The sequence below is a fragment of the Microcebus murinus genome, chromosome 2 (genome assembly GCF_040939455.1).
Source record: "Microcebus murinus isolate Inina chromosome 2, M.murinus_Inina_mat1.0, whole genome shotgun sequence".
Lineage (NCBI taxonomy): Eukaryota > Metazoa > Chordata > Mammalia > Primates > Cheirogaleidae > Microcebus > Microcebus murinus.
Window position 1 is genome coordinate 71,842,588 of NC_134105.1, and position 24,194 is coordinate 71,866,781.

At 38.1% G+C, this 24,194-nt stretch overlaps 1 protein-coding gene across 1 annotated transcript in view; it reads left to right on the forward strand.

Moving 5' to 3' along the window:
* Positions 1 to 24,194, forward strand: part of LRRC8C (leucine rich repeat containing 8 VRAC subunit C) — an 80,479-nt gene that overhangs the window by 29,062 nt on the left and 27,223 nt on the right. The window contains exon 2 of the mRNA XM_012790850.3: positions 17,092 to 17,233. Within this exon, the coding sequence (XP_012646304.1) occupies positions 17,096 to 17,233 (138 nt within the window). The 5' untranslated portion in view covers positions 17,092 to 17,095. The remainder of the gene's footprint in view (positions 1 to 17,091; positions 17,234 to 24,194) is intronic.

Here is a 24,194-nt window from a genome sequence, read left to right on the forward strand (position 1 = left end):
GGCTGTGGAATTTTTGTTATGCCATTCACCGGCTTTGTTACCTTGAGGAAATTATTTAATCTCTCTTTGCATATTTCCTCTCCTCTAGAGCAAAGATATACCTACATCATGGATTTAATGTGAAGGTTCAACAGATAACATTTGTATTGCCTGGCAATTAGTGGGCACAGTAACATTAAATGTCAGTTGTATACCTTTTTCTATTCCATTTAACAAAAACAATTTCTTCAAAGTTTATTTCTTCTGTTTTTATAAGGAATTCTTTCATAGTGTGTTACCTCAAGTTAGGACAGAAGGCTTTAAACACCAAGAAATTCTTATTCTTTTTTTTTTTTTTTTTTTTGAGACAGAGTCTCACTTTGTTACTCAGGCTAGAGTGAGTGCCATGGCGTCAGCCTAGCTCACAGCAACCTCAAACTCCTGGGCTCAAGCGATTCTGCTGCCTCAGCCTCCCGAGTAGCTGGGACTACAGGCATGCACCACCATGCCCAGCTAATTTTTTCTATATATATTAGTTGGCCAATTAATTTCTTTCTGTTTATAGTAGAGACGGGGTCTCACTGTTGCTCAGGCTGGTTTTGAACTCCTGACCTTGAGCAATCCGCCCGCCTCGGCCTCCCAGAGAGCTAGGATTACAGGCGTGAGCCACGGGCGCCCGGCCTAAAATTCTTATTCTTAATAGTAAACTTGCTTATTCACAATAGCCAAGATTTGGAAACAATCTAAATGTTCATTGACAGATGAATAGGTAAAGAAAATCTGATATACATGTACAATGGAATATTATTCAGTCTTTTAAAGTAAAAAAGGAAATCCTGCAATCTGTGACAACATAGATGAATCTTGAGGACATTATGCTAAGTGAAACAAGCCAGTCACAGAGAGATAAATATTGTATGATTCCACATATGAAGTGTCTAAAATAGTCAAATTCATAAGATCAAAGAGTGCAATGGTGGTTGCAAGGGCCTAGGAGTTACTAATTAATGGGCACAATGTTTCTGTTAGCAAGATGAATAAACTCTAGAGATCTGCGTTAGAATATTGTACCTATAGTTAACAAAATTGTATACCTAAAAGTCTGTTAAGAGGGTAGATCTTATATTTAAGTGTGTTTTGCAAAATAAAATAAAATTTTAAAAATTTCACACTTAAGAAATTTGATTGTTATTTCTATTGATAATATTAGTAGCTGTCATATATTGAGTGTGAAGTGCTAGCACTGCTTAGCACTGCAATTAGTGCTTGTCACAATTATCTCTTATGCACTTCCCAGTAACCCTGTAAAGGAAAATACCACCTTTTCCTCATTTTAAAGATGAGGAAACAGAAGGATTAAGCAAACTGCTTATGGTTATCTAGCTCATAAATTGCAGAGCCAGGATTCAGACTCAGACACCTTGACTTCAGTGCCATGCTCCCAACCACTATGATTTTAAAAATATTACTTGTATGATTGTCTGTTCTTTAGAGCAGCCACTTACTGCTTTAATGACCAGTGACAGATCTCCTCCAAAAAAGTGGAGATTGGGCATGGAAAATGTAACCAAGGAGTATATTTCTATTTCTTATGTTTGTTTGTTTTTTCGTTTCCTTTTTCCTATAGTAAAAAAAGAGCTTTAGAATGAGTGGAGATTCTATACCATTTGTGGAAAAGTGAGTTGATGGAAATGATCCATAACGCTTAACTTTTAAAATTATTTAAAATTATATATCATTGAAAGAAATCTCATTTGATCCCCGCAAACACTTTGCCATCCCCCCATTTAATTCTGTGAGTCAAAGAAAAGAGAGGTACAAAATATTTATTAGATCAGCTTAGTTCTTATTGCCATGCTTCCACTCCCTTGGATATTTTCTGTATTTAATCCGTTTACATGTTATTTGCATGTTGCCATGGTAAATCTCATTCCTTGATGTGAGAGACCTTAGTGCTGAAGGAGCTTTTCTTAATGTTAAACTCCACTTTTTCATTTCCACATTTTATCTTGGTGTTACTAGGGCAACCCAAATAATTTCTTTTCTCTTTGAAGTTGATTCCCTTACACTGCTATACCCTCATGCTGACTGGTTCGTGTTTTTACAATTTTTTTTCTAGTTTCATTTCTGCAGCTACTTTCCTTACACAGATGTTTCGGGCTTTTCCTTCTATACTCATAAGAGATGGTTCACTGTTGGTGTAGTGGTTAAGTATTTGAAGGGATTGCAAATCCCATTGATGATTAGAAAAGAGCCATGGACCTTCTCATCAGAAAAATGTCAGTTTAAAAAATAATGGATGAAAATGTTGAATATGTAGAAGCTATTTAAATATCTCTTATCCAAATCTATTTGATTCTTTGGTTTTCAATTGCAAGTTGCAAGAGTTTGTGTAGCAAGGGATTTATCAAAACTATCCAAATCTATTCCACTTTTATATTCAGATTATGAAAGTTAAGATACCTGTTTATTTTTGTTCTCATTTCTTCATCCCAGGGTAATCTCATGCTTGGTTTTATAGCCTGTTCTTTTCTGACAGGTTTCTTGGAAAACTACCTGGAGGAGTTATAAAAATTGGCTAGCTGGCATGCATTTTTTCCAGTGTTAGTCTGGCTCACACGAGCCCTTTGGGTTTGAATCAGTGTAAGGAGCTGAGGAGCAAAAAAGGGGATAATAGATCACACATGTTTTATTTTCTTGTTTGTAGATCTATTGCCCACATATTTTCTTTATTTTCTTTTGGAAATGGGGTCTTGCTATGCTGCCCAGGCTAGAGTGCAATGGCACAATCACGGCTCACTGCAGCCTCTAACTCCTGGCCCTCAAGCATTCTTCCTATCTCAGCCTCCCAAGTGGTCACATGTTCTAATAATATTATAGCTTCTTATTTATCTTTTATACTCAGTGCTTGGCACTTAGGTTAGGTAAAGCATATTGAAAGAGGGAGGGAGGAAGGAAGGTTAGAGAGGAAAAAGGAAGAAAAGGAAAGACAAAAGGCATGTCAAAGGAAGGGAAGAAGAAAAAGAGAAAAAGTATAAAAACAGACCAAAGGAGACTATCCCCTGGCCCAAGATTGAATTTCCTGGGTATAGTTCAAAAGTCAGTTCCTAAAGAGGAATTCTGGATGGATTTTGAGGGAGGCAACTACATGGCAGGCTGGCATGTGCTTGCACAGATGCAGGGGAGAAATGTAGTCTTTGGCCCTCACTGTCGCCACTTGTATTCAGTCTCTTGATATTGTTGAGCAGCGCCCTCGTGGTGATGACTGGCCCACTGAGATTCTAAAGCAACGTTCACTACTCCTGGTGAGAATTTTGTGAACTCAGTACCAACCATGGACTACTGAGCCAGAGCTTTGAAACATTTATACATGGAATTAATTTTTACACTGAATTAACATTGAGGCATCACCTGGAAGACGACCCAGTAGAGGTCAAGGACAACTCACATGTTTTTGCAAGGAGTTTACTTCATTTGACAGCCAGGTACCATGTGAAGCTGCTGAGTTGTATGTGCTACTACAGAAAGGTTGTGTTGGAAAGATGTTCATACATACCTTAGAAAGAGACTTTGGGTGAGTCTTGGTGACATTTTGCCAATTCCATCTAAGAACATGTGACTTGTAACCCTCCTTGTCTCAGGGCATCTGGACCAGCTCAGACTACCCCATCATTGTGTCTCTAGAGATAGAACCTTATGCAAAATAAATAGAAACAGAACATTTATAATAAGTAATGGAGGGCAAAATGAAACATCCTAAGAGGGGTAAAAAAGCTACATACAACATTGCAGGCTTTGTATTCTGGAAAATTCTCCTGCCCCTGCACTCCAACTTTACCTAGCGAACTATTGATATTACTACTTATATTTCATATTTCTGTGCATGTATCACTTCTTAAAACCCCAGTAGCACAGTACTTCTGTATATTATTAGAGTATCCTGAACTTCTATTTCACCATGCTTGTCACAGTTGAGACTAAATGGTTGTATGTAATTGTTTGCCATCTGTCTTTCCACCATAATGCAAGGCTCATAGATAGGGACTTACTCATTACTTTGTCCACATTAGTGAGTTTAATACCTTGTAGATAAAAGCTGTTCTGGCCGGGCGTGGTGGCTCACGCCTGGAATCCTAGCACTCTGGGAGGCTGAGGCAGGTGGATCGCTCAAGGTCAGGAGTTCGAAACCAGTCTGAGCAAGATCGAGACCCTGTCTTTACTAAAAATAGAAAGAAATTAATTGGGCAACTAAAAATATATAGAGAAAAAAATTAGCCAGGCATGGTGGCACAAGCCCAGGAGTTTGAGGTTGCTGTGAGCTAGGCTGATGTCACAGTACTCTAGCCTGGGCCGCAGAGTAAGACTCCATCTCAAAAAAAAAATAAAAAGCTGTTCTGTTCCTTATAGAAAGAATGAATAAAGCTGCCAGTCACTGTGGTAGGGGCTAGGGATATAAAACTTTCAAAGACCTCACATCTGTCGTTGAGAAACTTTGTACTCCACAAGTAGCTGTCTCTATTGATAATCTGACCCTCCTCAGCCTCCAGAAAGGGAAAGACCAAGCGTGAATCAAGATCTTAAGGCATTCTCCACCTCCACTGCCCCAAGTCCCACTTCTTTCCCACAAGAATCCCAAGACTGACTGACCCTGCTTATATCCAAGGACATTGAATAGAAATGAACTAGCTTATCTTTCTACCAATTTCCATTTGTCTGTTCAGGGGACATTTATTTACTACTTATTTATTTTTGCAGAAACAATTTTAATTTATGTCTGTGTAACCATATTTTTAGATCCCTAAAACATTGGTCTGTGTTAAGTTTTTAAGATGGGTCATCTGAAAAGAGGATCAAACATGATGGAACAAATAAAAACAAACATCCCCACAGTTGTCCCATAAGCCCTATCTTTTCCCTTCACCCTAAGCCTATTTTCCACTACCCAAAACATCATCTACTTCACTCCTGAGTCCCTCTTGGGAATTTTCAAAAATCTCTCATCTTTGAAGTGTTATACTTTTAAAAGTAAGTTTTTTCTTGTTTCTTCCTTACTTTTTTCTGCTAAGCCTAAGCATTGAATTCCTGTGGCCTTTCTATATAATTTTTTATTTTTTAGTATTTGTTATTAATATATTTAGACCTCCCTATTTAACAACTCTTGAGTTAGTTTTGCTCCTTCCAAGCACCCCAACATACCTTTCAATCTGCTAATGAAGTCGCTGAGCAAAACCAGTCCTGAAATCAACTTTAGACGTCACCCTGCAAGTTAGTATACTAGTAGATCTCTGTATCTTGTTTTCTAGGTCTTTCAACCATTTTTAAAAATACATTTGGCAAGGCTCTAGATATCTTTGAGATGATTTGCTCAGGAAGACCTCATATGGCCCCAGGCCAGCTTTCTTACTAATAATAGCAACTGCAAGCAAACCATTTCAAAATAGTATACAGTTTGTCTATAAAGGTGACACTGCTAAAAATCAGCCGGGTTTGGTTGTACGCTCTTATAGTTCCAGCTACTTGGGGTCTGAGGCAGGAGGATCTCTGGGGCCCAGGAGTTTGAGGTTGTGCCACTGCACCACTGCAGCCTGGGCAACAGAGGGAAAAAAAAGCACTGCTTTTGGTCTTCTTCCAAGTTAGCTAATGGGCTTTAATTTCTTTTTCTTAATCTACTTTCTTTTTACTGAGAAAGGATTCAAGTTGATAAAACCAAGATCTTACATTTAGACCATTCTTGTAACTTTGTTTTTAATTATTCATTTATTTATTCAGTGAATATATATTCAACAACTATTACATGCCAAACACTGTGAGGTGTTGGGAGAACAATGGTGAACAGAATGGAAATCATCCCTGCCTTCCTGGAGCCTGTAGTCTAGGGGAGACCAGCGTTAATCCAAGAACACAAATGTGTGGAAAATGCTATCTGTGATGGGCCATCAAGGGACATCCACAGGCCACAAGAGCCTGAAATGCTAGATTTGACCTAGTCAGGGAGACTGGAGATGGACTCCATGAGAAAGAAATGCTAGAGTCTCAGTCTGCAGTATGCATAGGAGTTTGCAAAGCAAGGGAGGGATTGAAAGAACATTCTAGTTGTAGGATTAGCACCACAAGGCCCTGCCACTATCATATCTTTTTTGTAATGACTTTTCAGGATCCACATAGATCATTGGCCTGTGCAATCACATAATGTATTTCACTTAGCTTCATTATTTCTTTTTGAGGGGGCTAGTTGTTTTTATCTGTTTAAATTAAAGAATGTAGTTTTCTTCAGAAACAACATGTTTTAAATGATTCATTTTTTATAATAATTTTTTTCATATAGATTTTTTGGCACAATCCAGATTTGAGAGGCCAGTAGCCTTTGACCATATCCTCCTAGAGCTTTCATATAAAGAAACCTTTTATGCCCTCCCTCAGCTTCTAGAATGTGTGACTCTAGGAGTATCAAATGTCTTCATATTCAGTTTCATTTATCTTTGCTGCGAGAAAAGAAAACTTGGAAGAGGGAACTCATAAAATGTTTACCTTGGAAAAAATGGCCCTTAAATCAATATGTTAAACTTAGAGCCAAACCCAATAATTATTTTTCCTGTAGACACAAAGCCTTGCATTAAATATTTATTGGCTGGATGGACAAAAACCTAATATTCTAATTTTTAGGTGCATTCATGTCAGTTTTAATACTCTGAGGGTGGAAGTTTCATAGTTGTTGATTTCCTCCTGCAGAGTTGTTTTTTCCTGGAGGCTGGAGAACCCTAACTTTTTCCTTCCATCATGGATTTACTGAGCACATCCCACAGGAAAGACAAATAAAGAGCTGGCGTGAGATGGACAACAGCCTTCTTGAAAGCCCCAAAGAGAATTATTCAGCAGTTAGTGTTTTTCTGCTATTATCAAACTTTTCATACTCTCCGATCCTTCTTAGAAGTGAAATTTTAAATGGTAGATTGCTATAAAGATGATTTTAATAAGAAAGGAAGACAAAAAATATCATGGTCTAAATCTATTGGTCTTTCAATCTCTCACTTGAAACACCAGTCTCCTGTCTCCTGAACAGTATTACTTGGTTTCCTAGTTGTTGTATTTAACATAGCTGAAAAATTTAAAAATTTACTCCTACTTGAAAAAAAAAAAAAACAAGTGGGAAAGTTTTTGGCAAAAAGTTGCTTTAGTAGGCCAGGCACGGTGACTTATGCCTGTAATCCTAGCACTTTGGTAGGCCAAGGCAGAAGGATTGCTTGAGGTCAGGAGTTTGAGACCAGCCTGAGCAAGAGCAAGACCCTGTCTCCACTATAAATAGAAAGAAATTAATTAGCCAACTAATATATATAGAACAAATTAGCTGGTCACAGTGGCATGCACCTGTAGTCCCAGCTACTTGGGAGGCTGAAGCAGAAGCATCGCTTGAGCTCAGGAGTTTGAGGTTGCTGTGAGCTATGCTGACACCACTATACCCATGGTGACAGAGCAAGACTCTGTCTCAAAACAAACGTTGTTTTAGTCTCCCTGTCGCACTTTTGGTTGGGTGTTTGTATAGGTACTTGTCTACCATCTATGTTTGTGAAAAGATATTTGGAAAACAAGCTAAACTTGTCAGAACAGAAAATACAACTTTCCCACTATGCAGTCTTATGAATTTAGCTCCACAAACAATTTTTGAGCATTTTAGGCCCCAAAGTGAGAAATATGGAATAAAAGGTGACTCCTGCCTTTTCATATTACTCTAAACTTCAGAAGTTAAAAAATAAACAAGAAACTTAGTTTTAATGTTCTCGAGGGCGGGAGTCTTTCTGCCCTCTCCCTTCCTGTCCTCACTATCCCTTTGTCAGAAGGAAGCATCATTCCAGGTCAGCGGGTTCACAAACTCTTGTTTTGCCTGGATTTTCTGGCCTGCGCTGAACTGAATGTTCATGGTGTGTCTGTCTTCTTGGCTCAAGGGGTAAAACTAGACTGGAGATAAACTTCAGCCTCCTTTCATCCACTGAAGAAGGAATCAAAACAATCATTACACAGTAACTCAATTGAATCCTAGTCTTAGTTACTGGATGTTGGGAATGATAAGATGATGGGGTAAACCTTGTCTAAACCGTGATATTGAGAAGTTGAGGGGAAATGCACAGCCTTTTCAAGAGTTTCAGATACTACTGAGGGCTATGTATACACTATAACTTCTGGAAGACTGTTCTGTTTTGAAGGAGATAGTCAAGAAGGCCAATAGGACACAGACAGCTGAGCCATTTCTCATAGAGACTGTAGGTGTACTCAGAGTAACAGAGGTGGGGAAAGGAGAAACCAACATTTGATGATCATCTTTATGGTTAGTTTTTAAAAGACTATTAGACAATAGCTTAGCCTCATTTCAGAAAGGATTTCTGAATTTAAATATACTTGAAATGTGCACAGTAAGCATTACATAATTATTAGTATCATATAGATGTAGCTGAAGCTTTTTGACAAAAATCTCAAAGAAATTAAAGCCTTCGTTCAGGATCTCAGCAAGATTTAGAAGTGCAATATTCCAAACCATTATATTGTTAACAAGACTTTTTTATGTTTAGATCAGTTTTCTATCACTTATTTCTTCATAGGGTAATGTTTTGACAAGGGAATCACAAAATGTGGTCATTTCCTTGGGTACAAGCTAAGAACTAACAAGGCATTATTGATCAATGCATCCTCTTTAGCACTAGTGGTAGAACATTGTGTATTAAAATTTCAGTGATCCTTAACTTTGAAATTATAAATTATTCCTGACTTCTTTCCTCATCTCAAACATTCTCTTCAGTAGTAGATGTTCTTTGAGTAATCATTATTTATAATATGGAGCTATATGATAATAGTCTCTCTTGTATTTATTTCAATTACAAGCTTCATATTGATATAAGGGGATAATAACAAAGTACAAGAGTTTGGTCCTTACTACAAAATGTTCAATTGGGTGCGTGTGTATATGTGAGTATATGTTTAAGTCTATTTCAATTTAATAAATATGCACTGAGGGCCTCTTCTGAGACATTGTGCTATTTTCTAGAAGATATGGAAATAAACAAGATATGAACATTATTCTCAGTGAAATAAAAATAATGTGACAATCTATTTAAATGCACCAGTAGCCCAGGAAACAATATCAATCCTTTTTACAAAGAAGAGCAATTTCAATTCATGCTTTTATAGAAATTTCTTTAATGAATATTCTTCCATGAGTGTATGTGTGGGCGAGGGCATGCACTTTATCTATTTTGCTTATTTCCATTGCCTCAGCACCTAGCACAGTACCTGACATATAATTGACTCTCATATTTAATTTACAGCAAGCACGTAAGTGAGTTAAAGTGAATCATGTTTGTGAGAGAAAAAGTAGCTACTAATCATAATATATAACACACTTTTAGTGGATTCAAAGGCCTATCACTGTGATAAAGATAACTTGTGGAAACTAGCATGTAAGGAAAGGCATTAAGATGTACAGCCACAAGTACACAGGATTAAAAGGATGGTTTTTAAAAACAATATAATCATAGAGGGGATAATATCCTCATTGGTTAAGAGAGAACTAGAATGTCTTGGTAGGAGTAATTTTTGCTCCCTATATACCACCACCTTTAGAAATACAGGTTAAGCTTAATTTGAATGCTTTCCAAACATGTAATTGGGCCATTAACTGAACATATGACATCATGGAAAAATCTAAGGAGAACATAATACAGAAGTATCCATTTTGTTGCAAGTTCAACTTGTCTCTTAATATTCCTTTGAGTGAAAAGTTCTCTCATTTTATGATGCTTCCAGGACAGTGTAGCTTAAGAATAATTTAAATGTATTATTAGTCATTTATTATTTTTTATTTTATATTGTCAAATAAAGGACATGAAAAGAGAGATTTGAGTATGGGAAAAATTCTGTTTAAATGATTTGTTGGCCAGGTGTGGTGCCTCATGCCTGTCATCCTAGCACTTTGGGAGGCCAAGGCAGGAGGAGCACTTGAGGCCAGCTGTTCAAGACCAGCCTGGCAACATAGTGAGACCCCCATCTCTACAAAATGTAAATAAATAAATGAATTAACTATTTGTTTCTTAAAGTACATTATATTAGCAGATTATTTAAGTTCTAGTCAGCATCGTGTGGTATCAGCAAAGAGCTCTGGAGGAAGGAAAAGATTTGGTCAGAAGTCAGGGTTTACCACAAGCTGTGTTGCTTGAATAAGTCACCTAATCTCTTTTGGCTCAAGTTTTTCACCCCATTGAATGAGGGGCATGAACTGAATGATCTCACTTGTCCCTTTCAGGTTCTAAAATTTTATAACCCATTTATGATTTTCTCTTTTAATAAAATACATTCCTATAGAACCATATAATTATTTCTTCTTCAGTGGATCTTTCTAGAAATATTTTGTCATGAGTACCACAACTATATAATAAAACACAATCTAGACTCATGCTCTCCCAAGGGAGAAAGATATAATTTTTATGTAATTGGGAAAATTTGGCTTTATTTTCCTGCTTTTTATTTCCAACCTTACACTGCTAGAAGAAAAGCAGTTTGTTTGTAACTGATGTTTTGAGCATATCCTGATGACTTTATTTTGATTTGTGGAGCCTTTGAGTACAACTGAGAAGAACCTATAAATTTAAAATCATGGCATGTTTGTGCTCTCCCTTGTTTACATTTCTCCATACTGGCTGCGCTGTGCTAATGTCCTGGCCCTGCACTGTGGGACCTTCCTACCATGACATTCCTCAGACACACACTTTGCTTTTGTAATTATTATTTCTAAAGCTGAAGGCAATTACACCCCCTTTCTTCATTAAAATTACTGCATATTCTCTAATTTATTCATGAAACATTGAGTGTCTGCTATGTGCCAAGCATTATTTTCTGGGTACTTGCAATACATCGGTGAACAAAATAGAATTAAGAAGTGAAGTACTACCTTCATGAAACTTACATTCTTCTGGAAGGAGAGAGGCGATACATTAAAAAACATAATAAGCTTTTTTTGACAGATTGAATGTGGATATAAGAGACAGAAAGGAGTCAGGATGACTCTAAGATTTTTGGCCTAAGCAACTAGGAAGAGTAGCCATTTACTGAGCTAGGAAAGCTTCAAGTAGAATAGGGCTTTGCTGTGGGGACGGGGAGTAAGGGACTAGGACAGGAGTAGACTTGGGACATACTGAGTCTGATGTGTATGGTGGATAGCTAAGAGGAGATGTCAAGTAGATAGTTGGATCTGTGAATCTGGCTGGAGAGGTGAATTTGTGAAGTGTTCAGTTTAGATAGTATGGAACGCATTGAGATCAGATGCAGTCACCGGAGGACTGAATGAGTTAGGGAAGAGAAGAAGACCAAAGGCTAAGCCCTGGGGCTCCAAAGTAAGAAGTCAGGGAGAAGAGAAGGAAACAACAAAGGAGTAGAAAAAGAAATCGCCAGGAAAGTAGGAGGAAAACTATAAGGCTGTGGTGTCCTAAAAGCCAAATGAGAATGGTCAAATTATGTCAAATGCTGCTGACAAATCAAATAAGATGAGGAATGAGAACTATCCATTGGCTTTAGCAGCACAGATGAACAATACACATAAGTTTCTTTTCCATCGAATTCATATTTCATGTGATCATAAATTATTAAATTATTTTTATTCATAAAATAAAAGGGGCTACTCACTTGGGTACTAATATGATACTTGTCATCATTTGAAATTGGCCCTGATTTCCTTGAATGATATATGATTATGGTATCTAAAGGTGATGCTATTTATCCACTCTCAGAAAAATATGGAACAAAATAAATGTTAGCAATACCTACCTGATAGCCATAGGAGAACACTGTTAGCAATCGTGTTGGAATCAAAGTAAAATAAGTCTGATGTTAGTTAGGTCATGGTTGATAAACAGAGTAGAATATATTCTGTGTGATTAATTCTAGGCAAGACAGTACTAAAATTATCCTGTGGAGGGGTGAGGATATATTGTTTTAAGAAGAGCCATATAAATGAAAGAAATAAGAAACTGTCTCTGTTGGCACCTAACTTTACCAACATTCTTCACCAAAGAATTAAATGATATCTTCGAGAAGTAAAATTGTGTAGAATATAGAGCCATTACATTGGGGTTTTTGTAATAAGTATTTTAAATAAGAAAATGCATATGGATTTCTGCAAAAGTCTACAGAAACAGAGATACAGTGTAAAATTTTACATTTAAAAAATTAGGATACCAGAATCTGTTTATTTAATTTGAAATGTCATATTTACAAACACATTACTAATAATGTAAACTAAAAGCTTCTATAGTAAGTTGAAAATTGGGGTTGGAGGAGGTAGAAGGATAATCATTTATATTTCTAAAATAGAAAAAAATTTTAAATAGAAATACAATTATGCTAATTAATTTTTAGCTGCCTAACTATTTAAAGCCAGCAGATTATTCAGAATGGCTCCCTAGGCTGAAAATGAAAACTCTTGAAATTGTCACAAATCAGTTGGAAATGACAGTGGTAATGAAAGAAAAATCAATCAAGTGTGGCTGTCACTGAAATGCATGAATTTTCAGAGGTGCTGAAAGTTGTGAAAGAAAAATACAAAAAAAAAAAAAAAATCAGTTAAGCAGCCAAAGGGCCATCTACCCTCTCTTTAATTTTGGAGATTTTTATTCAACTCTCCCTTAGTCCCCTTTTCGTATCAAAAATATTAAAGATTAATGTTGTTTTGGGTATTGGCTTGGGGCCTTGTAATATGTTAAATCAGTACATTTGAATGTAGTATATATACATGTATGTGGCTATGTACATACACATGCACATACATACACTGACTCAAAAGAGTTTAAGTGTGATAAGAGTTGTGTTATGACACTAAAAGGCTTCACCATCTTGACCAGCTTTAATGCTAACAAAATCTCATAATCCCTCCGCCAATGTTAAGAAGCAGTAGATAATACTTAAATTCCTAGATTCCTTAGTTTGACTTTATTTCCCATGTTTAAATCATGACCCCTGTGAGGCAACTCAACCAAGGACTCAGAAAACCTCACCTGTTGTGAGTACTCAGGGCCTTGCTTTTTCAAGTAAATCTATAGCTATACTACTATGAAGTAGAAAGTATAAAGTAAAGCTATAGCTACTTGATAAAAAAAACAGTGTCCCTCTGCCTCAGTGGTTCTCGAAGTATGTTCCATGGAAGCCTGGTAACCTAAACCTATTTAACGGACCCCACAAGGTAAAAATTATTTTATAAATACAGTGCTAAAATGTTTTGTTCCTTTTCCAGTAATGGTACAAAAGCAATGATGGGTTAGGTTCCTTGACACTACTCAAGATAGAGGCACCAGATTGTACTGAAGGGATTGAATTCTTTACTGGTACACACTTGCAATTAATGAAAAAGCAAGTTTCACATAATGTCCTTGTTGAAGCAGTAAAATTATTATTTTATTTTATTTTTATTTTTTTTTTTTTGAGACAGAGTCTCACTTTGTTGTCCAGGCTAGAGTGAGTGCCGTGGCGTCAGCCTAGCTCACAGCAACCTCAAACTCCTGGGCTCAAGCGATCCTCCTGCCTCAGCCTCCCGAGTAGCTGGGACTACAGGCATGCGCCACCATGCCCGGCTAATTTTTATATATATATATCAGTTGGCCAATTAATTTGTTTCTATTTATAGTAGAGACGGGGTCTCGCTCTTGCTCAGGCTGGTTTTGAACTCCTGACCTCGAGCAATCCGCCCGCCTCGGCCTCCCAAGAGCTAGGATTACAGGCGTGAGCCACAGCGCCCGGCCTAAAATTATTATTTTAATAACTCTCAACCCTTGCCTGCACGATGAAGCGGGAAGAATACGCAAATCACTTCTGTTGCATTCCAAAGTGCAGTGGTGATCTCAAGACAAAGCCTTGGTGTGCTTGTTTGAGTTAGCTACTTTATCATATCACACTACTTTTACTTGAATAAAACAAATGATTATTCAGATTTGAGTATGTGACGTATGTGTCCTCATGAATGAAATGAGCCTGACACTTCAAGGAGAAAAACTAATAATATTTGCTGACAGTGATAAAATCACTTTCAAGTGATAATTAGAATTGTGGAAAACTTGTATTCACTGCCATGAGCTTGGCAGCTTCCAAATACGTAAACATTTCTCTGATGATAGCAGTGATGATATTAATAAATGTGATTTTTAAAATATTTTATTATGAAATATGTCAACATTTAGAAGATCTTAATAACTTAGTGATCCAATTTTTTCTAAATTACCAATGCATGATGCTACAAAATAATACATGGGTAAAAATATCTACTCAAAGTGAGAAGTAGGCTAATGAGTTTTAATATAATGGAGTTTAAAAGTTCTGTAATATAGTTGCCAGATTCCATATTGCAGCTAACCTAGTCAAGGTTTTGCATAGTATCAAAAATGAATATCCACAATGATACAAAAAGCCTGTTAAAATACTCCCTTTTCCAACCATGTGTCTTTGTGAGACTGTATTTGATTTATAAATTTCAGGCAAAACAACATGTATCACAATAGATTGATGTACAAACAGAGTTGAGAATCCAGTTGTCTAGTATATTATGCCAGATTATTAAAGAGATTTGTAGAAATGTAAAACAATGCCATTATTCTCTCTAATTTTTCTGTTTTGGAAAATATAGTCATTTTTCATAATATGTGTTAATGTAATAGGTATAATTAATAGGTATAATTTACAAACACTTTGGGATTCTCCTCATTACATTTTAGAGTGTGAAAGGGTCCAGAGACCAAAACGTTTGAGGTTCACTGCTCTACATTGGTCCATTTTATTCCTGAAATTGTCGCTTGCTTAAATAATTTAACAAGCTCGATTTCCTCCAAGATGTAAAGGAACTTATTATGGAATAGACAACAACCAAGACTGCAGCACAGCTAGTTTGCTAATTATCACTGTCACTGCAACTAATTAGGGTCACCCTAAATCTGAGTTGGATGAGCTTTGCTCCATGAATAAGCATCTGAATTTGTTCATTCATGTATATAATGGACAGTTGTTCGGAGCCTCTTGTTTTTCAGGCACTATGGTAAGTAATGGGGACGCAAAATAGGATGAGACAGTACCTTTTGAAGCAAAACTTTTGGAAGTCAAGACGAGTTAGTCCCATTTTTGACTGCTGCTGAAACAACTGTGACTAGCAAACATTTGGGGCAATCAGATTGTTATGATTCATTGAGAAGAAAAGAGGCCTGAGTGTCAGGAAAATCAAAGTTTGACTAAGTCTGAAATTTTAATGACATTAGGAACATGCAAAGTAATTTACTGAGCTTACTCAGTTTGTCTGCATTATGTGTTTTGGGAACACACATATGCATAATACATAGAAGCTTGCAGCCTAGTGGAGTTAAGAAAATTGTGTTTCAGTAAAATGAAGAAATTGTAGCAAATACTACACAGGTGTTGAGTAGGTAAGTCATAGGGGAGAACATCATCCACAGTTGAAATTTTCAACATGTGTTAATGAACAAATCCAAAAGGAAGACAAATTATTGTTTAAGAAAAAGTCATAAGCAGCAAGACAATGAATAACATAATAGTTTTGAAAACATAACCACCAATGAATTCAAAGAAGAGGCTTTGCTTTTATCTGGGGTGTTTATTGTATAGTTTGTCCTGGCCCGAGGGACCTTTTGTTATTCGCGGGGGCGAGGGGGACCGTGCCTGAAAGAGATGGGCGAGAGAAAGAAACGAGACCAAGCAAAGGGTTGTCAAGGTCTACTTTACTTGGATTTTTAGTAGGTTTTATATACAGAAAACAAGGAAGTAGAAACTGAAAAATAGAGTGGGGGGATGATGAGGCTTGGGTGTGGGCTAATCAGCCCCAATCAGTATCCCAATGGCACCGGAAGCTCTTTGTGATGGATCACTCAACCCCAACCTGGCAGGGGGTTGGGAACAATTGCAGGTAGCATGCCCTGGAGCAAGCATGGCATGGAATGTATTTTCTGGGGCGAGGCCCTTGTGTAAGACAAGTCAAGACAAGTCGTTGGAATGTGGAGGGTCTTAGTCTCCAACAATAGTCCTTAACTCAGTATCAAGGAAGGAAGGTCCATGAAACCAACAAGACTTGGGAGACTAAGCAGCAAATGTAGCCTGACTCTTTAATTAGAGCTAAATAACAAGGACATGCATAGAGAACTACACTATGGGATCTAAAGAAGGTAGAAGGGAGAGAAATTTTCTTTTGGGCCCTCATTGGCCACTCTTATTCCCTGCCCTAAAATAAAGAAAGAAAATTTCTTCTCACAGTGGCAGGCTGATTAACCTGAAGTCCTGGTTCCTAGTAAAGGAAGTGGGAATGAGGAGTGAGGAAGGAGTATGCAAACCAAGAGAAGGATACACGTCTTTTCCCCTAGCCTCAGGTGTGCCCTATTCATTTCTCTTCTGTCATTTAGAGAGAGACAGAGGAGTTTCCAGGATTTTCTCTGATTTTCTCAGAGAAAATCAGGATAAGTTTGAAATTCAGAGTAAAACATGAGAAGTATAGGAAATAGAGAAAAGAAATCAAGACACAAGCATGGAGATAAAAAAAAAGGCAAGAGAGATTGGGTCCCCCCCCCATCACCAATAAGATCTTTCCTCTTAAAAGACAAGCATCACATGGCAACGTTGTTTTCCTTCCCCATGGAGCAAGCAAAATGCTTTATAAACAGGGCTCAGTGAAGAATTAACACACACAAATGCTGAAATGACACTTAAAAAAATAGTTTAAAGCAATAACGCAAGATGGTAAGATAAATAGCAAAAATAGTTCTGTTTAGAGGAAGTAAGGGTCTAGGAAATAACTGGGACTTGGCAACTGTTCTGACCCTGGTCTCTTTGTCCCACATGGAGCACAAAGGGAACCCGATTATTGGACAACAAACCCGTGAAGGTACTCGCGTTTTCCACATGGGTCTCTTTCTTTCCTCAACTGGTGGTTTTATTCAATGGCTCATTGAAACACTGACGTGCCTAATTAGCTCCTGCACTAGTTCAGATCTCTGCTTCTGATGGGTTGAAGCCTCATTTGAAATGCTGGTAACAATGCAGTACATTGTACTTGATGACAAATTCATTCACCAGTAATCTCTCCTTCCCCAGAAACATGATTCCTGTGACAGAGTTCCGGCAGTTCTCCGAGCAGCAGCCTGCCTTCCGGGTGCTGAAGCCGTGGTGGGACGTGTTTACTGACTACCTCTCGGTGGCCATGCTGATGATCGGCGTGTTTGGATGCACTTTACAGGTAGGTGCCTAGACCCATGGCAGATTGTGGGCCGGAGCGAGACACCAAGTCAATGAGACCTCTTAAAGATCTGGCTGTCTGATTTTTAATTCTGTAAATATTAGTTCCTCTTCTCTATTTGTATATCATATTTGTAATCATGGCAGAGAGCCTGAAACACTTATTCACTGAACTTTCTTAATAAGGTAAAGATGGTACTTACAAGATTTCAATGAGCCCAAAGAGCAGTTAGCTGCAGTCAAGTAATGTTTGACGTTAAGACCATCAAAGGGGGCCCTTATGGTTCAAAGTTGGCTTTATAGTGAAATATAGTATGTGTACCCAGTGCCATATATATTGCCAAATGGAACTTTTTGCTTTTCTTTGCTTTTTACATCTTACAGTTGGTAAGATTTCCTGGAAGAACTAGCAGTTTGACAAGATGCTCATTTTACCCAATGTTTAGCTCTGAATTAAAAAGTAACCCAACCACCTTGGAAAGACTTAAGTAATGCAAAAGGTTGTCCTTTTTTTTTTTTAAGTAACACAACCAAAATTTATTCTAGAGAGACACTATATATTCATATATTGAATCCGGATATATTTTGGATGCCTGCTATGTGCCAGGCACTACTTTGAGAATACAGATATCGCTTAGCAGTTCATTCCAAAGGAGAACTGAATAAACAAGCAATCATCTTTATGGCAACTCTAAGTTGTATGTGCTGGTCGTATCCCCATTTACAAAGGAGACACCTGTGGCACAGAGAAGTTAAGGGAACCTCCCAAGGTAGGTGGCAGAGCCCTTATTCTAACCTAAGCAGTTTGGTTCCAAAGTCCCTGTTCTTAATCCCAAACACCGTGCTGGCTCTTACTTGGTCACTGAAAACATTTTGCACCCTCACTCACCCACCCACCCAAAATGGATGGCAATGAGATGCCAGAGTCTGAAAGAAAGAGCATAAATTCATTCATAAATAGAACAAATGGTTGTTGAAGAACTTACTGTGCATCAGGTACTGTTCTACCAAGAGTTACCAGTGAAGTAGGAAAAAATAAAGGACAAAAATCCCAGCTTTATGGAGCTTAAATTCTATGGGGAAAAAAATGAGCAAAATATACAAAATCAATTTATATATATATATATATATATTAGAAGATGATAAGGGCAATTAGGAAAAAAATAAAGCATGCAAGGATGATAGCAGGTCCCACCAGATGAGGTAAGAGTTGCAATTTTCAAATAGGATGGCCTGGGAAGTCTTCATTGGTAAGGTGACTTTTGCCAAGGAATTAAAGGAGAAATAAGAGCAGGCCATGCAGATGTCCTGGAAGGAGCCAGTGAGAGCTGGGGGGAACAGAAGAGTAAAGGATACATAGTCAAAGGTTTAACAGGATCCTTCCCCTTCTGGAGAGGAATTGACTTCACTTTCTCAGCTTTCTAGTTCTGTTTCCCTGGAGACCCGATAAAAGTGAATATTAACTGTGTTACTAGGCAACATTGCTTATGGCATAAATGACCACTGAGTGCTGATTGGCCAACTGCGTCTGGGCTGGGAGCGATCACTCTAGACAGATAGGAAACCATATCATTGGACTCCTGTGATTGTGGTGACACTTGTAACTAAGCATGCTTCTTGACATGTTGAAGACGTATCTATTGAGTTACAGGAGATATTGGCTCCTTTGGGGCACAAGGCTTTTAAGGCAGGGTAAGTCCTGAACCTGCCTACGTTGGATCTCTTCCTTGCACCTGAGATGAAATAGGGAGGAGAGACTAGCTGCTGGGCTGCAGTGTGTGTGGACACTATGTGGACAGTTGTGAAGATTTTCCCAAGGGAGGAAAGCCTGTGCTGGCTTGCTGGCAAGTTATGACTCTAATCCTGTATCTTTCCAAGTGATTCTGGTGCCGAATGAAATTTATGGTGATCTGAGTAAGTCTGAACATTAAGGTGAACCTAGAAAGCCACCTGGTGATAATGTTGCAGGCCTGAAGCGGGTATCGCCAGTCTGCTGAGGGCAAAGCCAGGAGGCCAGTGTGGAGAGCCCTGTGAGTGAGAAGAGCAGCAGGAGCTGAGGCCGAGATGTGATGGGAGCCTGATCGTGCAGTGCCTTGTAGGCCACTGAAAGGTCTGGCTTTGCTCGGAGTGGGATGGGACATGTTTGGAGGATTTCAAGCAGAGGATTGCCATGATCTGACTCACATTTTAACAAGACCATGCTATCCATTGAGAATACATTGCAGGGGGTGAGGATGGATGCAGGGGTATTATTCGGAATGCTATGCAATAATCCAATCAACAGATAAATCAGATGGTCTGGACCAGGGTGGAAGCCATGGTTCTGGATATGTTTTGAAGGAAAAACCACCAACAGTTGCTCAAAGATTGAAGATAAAATATGAGAGAAAAGGAGAAATCAAGGATGACTCTAAGATTTCTAGTCCTAAGCAACTTGAAAAATTTGGTTGTGAGCATGTTAAGTGAGAGATATATGTTAAGCTTCCAAGTGAGATATTAAGTAATCAGTTGGATATAAGACCAGGAGGTTAGGGTTAGTGATGAATGGTCATTTTCAGGAAGAAATGAGGTAATGGATCCAGGATCCTGGTGGAAGGATTACCCTTGATTTGGTTGGAGGGGGGTCTTCCAGCAGAATGGGAATGATGGCCATAAATGCATTATATTTGGAAGGGGAGCAGCAAGATGGGAATCCAGGCCTTTTGGCTTCTGGTTTCTCTGTGATGTAGAAAGCAGCACAGCTGCTGAGAGATTGTGAGGATGAGGGAGGTAGTGGAGTGGGGGCCTCAAAGAGGAGGGCCAAGATTTGGGATGGCCAGTATGGGAAATATTAATAATAGAAGGAGGTGACGCAGATCAACAGGAGGACTATGAATCCGTTTTTATTACTGTGCCACAGCTCACGGCACTGCTGCATGATCTGCCTAACAAGCACAAGGAGTTGTTTCTCTTGTTTACACATTGCATGGCAGCATGAAGTGCAGAAAAGAGAAAGGACACAGAAAATCTATAAGAACTAATAGTTAACTATAGTAGTTAATCTAGTTAATTAAGAGTTAAGTAGTTAATCTACTAGTAGTTAACTAGTAGTTAATCTGTAAGAACTAGTAGTTGGAACAAAATGAATGAAAGTGAGAGTGTCCCTGTGAAAAAGTCTATGATAGACCTTTAGGAGGTGTGCCTGCGCTGAGTTCAGGAGAGGATTTAAGCACAACTTAAACCACTTTTCCTGTACAGTGGCCAGAATCGTCTCCCTGCAGCACAGCCCTTCCATGTCTCTCCTTTGTCCAGAAGCCTTCGGAGCTCCCACCGGCCCCCTGCTCTGCACCACCACCATTACCTCCTGTGGTCACTGCCTCTCCCCAGATAGGTGACCTAGCCTGGGCCCTTCACCTGTAGGCCTGTTTCATCTCTATAGCCTTTACAAAGAAATCTGATGCCAGTTGACTGGGAACAGGAAGCAAAGACTGAGATGCCAAGGTTCTGAGAAAAAGTGAGATGCTCCGAAGAAATATTGCATCAGCACAGTATTGAAAGCTGCAAGGCTCAGAATTCATACTGTTTAATTCAGCAAACATCCCTGAGCCCAGCAATATATCAGGTACTAGGTGGAGTGCTAGACATTGAAAGAGAAATGCAGCACAGCTTATGCCCTCAGATTGCTAATAGTCTAAAGACCGTAAAAATACATTAAAAATGCCTTCTAATGTATGAGCGCCTTGCTGGTACCTCAAGAGCATTAAATATGATGTTGTCATCTCAACCACTGGAAGTTAGAGGCTTGAGGAGGAGATAATGGAGCAAAGTCTGAAAGAATGAGTATACAAAACCAACATATATATATATATATATATATATTATTTTAATATATATATATAATATATATATATTATTTTAAATAGGAATGGAAGGGAAAAAATCAGCATTAAAAGAAGATTTGGTGTGATCATTTCACAAAGACTTCATTGATCAGCACAGTGACCAGAGAGCACAGATGGCATTTTAGAGGGCAGGTTCAGGGATATTAAACATCCTGAAATGGGTGGGACATTCCCACACAATAGAAGAATTGTTTTATTGAGAATGATAATGGAACTTCCATCAAGAAACACTGGCGAGGGAACCTGTCCTAGAATCTGTATGTACTTTATTTAATTCCCAGAATGGAGCTGTAGAAATAGATTAGCCTCATTTTTCAGATGAGAATTCTGAAGTATAGCAGGTTAGGTAGCCAATTTGTTGACATAATTGCAGCATCTTTAATAGAAAACAAAACAAAACAAAAAATTTAAAAAAAAATAAATATAAATATATATATAAAGAAGGTTAGGTAGCCAAGAGGGATTCAGCCAGGATTCAAACCTCAGGCTGATCCTCCAGGGTATGCCCATCACCCCTGTGCACACTGCTATCGAATATTATGGAACCATCACCATTGCACAAATGGTGTGGCCAGAGTTCAGTTTGTAACACAGGATTTTCAGCATAAAAACAAGTACAAAATGACCAAAAGGGAAAATGGAAAGTTACAGAGAGTATCAATTTTCTGAATTACCCAGTAGATTTTTTAAAGGTTATTCACTATATACTTGGCTATAAAAAAGAATAACTTCTGCCCTATAGTAAGCATTAAAGCAATATGAAATAATGTATGGTATAAATTATTAAAGTAAAACCACCCAGGATTCATATTACTAATGAAAGTAATGTTCCTTAGGGGAGGAATTTAAGTTCTTATTTTAGCTCTTCTATGATAATCCACTAAAATTGGCTTAATGACTGACAACTTTATAAACAAAGGGTTCTTTGTGAGGCTCAAATTCCTTTCCCATTTCCAAGGTAATATTAAAATAGTTAAAATATGTTTTTATGCCTTGATTTTCCCTTTGTAAAATGGAAGTACATTCTTTCTGATCTTATTTTCAAAGCAAGGTTTGAAAATATGACAAAGTAAAATTGAAGGAGGAGTGAGAAGGGCAGTTATTGATGATGAAATAGTAATTGATGATGAAATAGTAATCCAACAGCTTTTTGAGTAACTATTTTGTAAGTTGCTTTTCTGTGCCAACTAACAGTTGATTATGTGTTTATTCTTAAAAGGTCATGTTCATATAGGTTTAACACTATAGAGCTTTGAAAATACTGGGGAAGGAAGGGGGTTATTATCCATCAAAGGGGTATTGATTCTTTCTTGCCCTGATGTAAAGGGATTAAAATTAGCTCTCTTGTCTTACTTATCTGACAAATATTTATTCATGTCTGAGCAAGTAGCTATTTTCAAGGCTGCCATGGACTAAGAACATGTATAAAGAGCATTCCTTAGATTACATCAGGCCACATAGGAAACAAATAGAAACTCACTATAAACCAGGAGACTGTAGGAGTGTACATATCCCATTCCTGTACAGTCATACCCCCTCAAGGACCACTAGTGTAAACACCCAACTTTGTGCTATAAACAACATGATTCAAAAACTCAACATACTCAATAAAACAGTCCGAATCCTGAAAGGTCAACACGTTGCTTCCTGGAAAAATAAGATTGCTTTAGGTCTCTGCACAGTGACTCCAGGTTATCATATTATGACCAAATCCAAAACAGTCCACAGGCACGCTATTACCAAATATAGAGTTAGCAGTCAGAAACCAGAAACAGGAACTGGGAGATGCAAGCCCCCTGGAAGTCCCAGGGGACTTGCCTTGTGATTGTTACATGGAAAAGACATTTCCTGCTTTCTGTGTTTGGTATGTGTGGCGTGGGGGAGGGCGGGGAACAAGCAAGTGATTTCAGTGACTTGAGTCCACCTACAAAAACTCCCTGAGTACTTAGCCCAATCGCCATGAGCAAATGGCAAGCAGGGTCACACTGTCAAAGAGCTTGGGACATCTGAGCTTGGTGGCCACAGCTGATCTCCACGTTGATTTGTGGTGCATACTGAAGTTAATTTTTACTTCTCTGCTTTATACCCGTCAACGTCAGCTCCACGGCAAATGGCCTTCAGGTGAAATGCTCACAGGCAGTTCCCTGGAAGGTACAGGCAATAAAAATTATAGATTTCAGAGTGATTTCAAAGGAGTTTGTTTTGATAATGTGCCCTGAATTCTTGCTTCTACTCCCCCCCTCACAGTCCTCTGTTGCATAACATCTGGGATTTCTAGTAGATCTTTTTCTTTTGCCAATTTGAATTATAGATGGAGGCCCAGAAATTCTAACTTAGATTAGCCCATTGTTTAACGTGAAATCCAGAATACTGATGAAATAGCATACAACACTAATGGGTAGGCTTAAAATGAAGACCTCACCTAAGATATGTTTAATAAAGTTTCTATGTACCCACTCCATGTCACCATTCCACTACGATCTGTGGGGAATATGAAACAAAAGTTATTTGGATGGTGAAAATAATTTTAAAAAACGGCCTTTCTCATCTTTTGTAGGGATGGTGGTGAAGGCTGTGAGAGAAACACTATCTCAAAACCCCTGTTAAATCTAGTGCTAAAAATATGCCTTAGTTAGGACCTCCTTTTTATGGTGGTTTATTCAAACTGATACTTTTGATCTTCCCTAGAACTTTACTTCTTGTCATCTATCACCTTGACAATTTAATGTGCAGTGAATTCCTGGACACAAGAATAATATATGAGTGCCTTTCACCTCACTCTGTCGGGTTCAACACAGGACATGAATCCGAATGCTCTTCGTAGGTCATCAGACACCATCCGATGCCTGTCAGTGAATGGGGAACACTTCCTCTTATCTCACTGTTATGGTCTTGTAGCCTATTGATTGTTTAATGACACATCTTTTCCCTCAAATAACAAAGCACTGACAGAGTATCCGGCTTTTTTTTTATGTGAAGCAAATGAGATTTGCTGTACAGTTAGTATCTGTTGTTGATGCGATGTGTGAATCATTCAAAACTTCTGTTTAAAGATCTGTATATTAAGTAAGCATACTATGG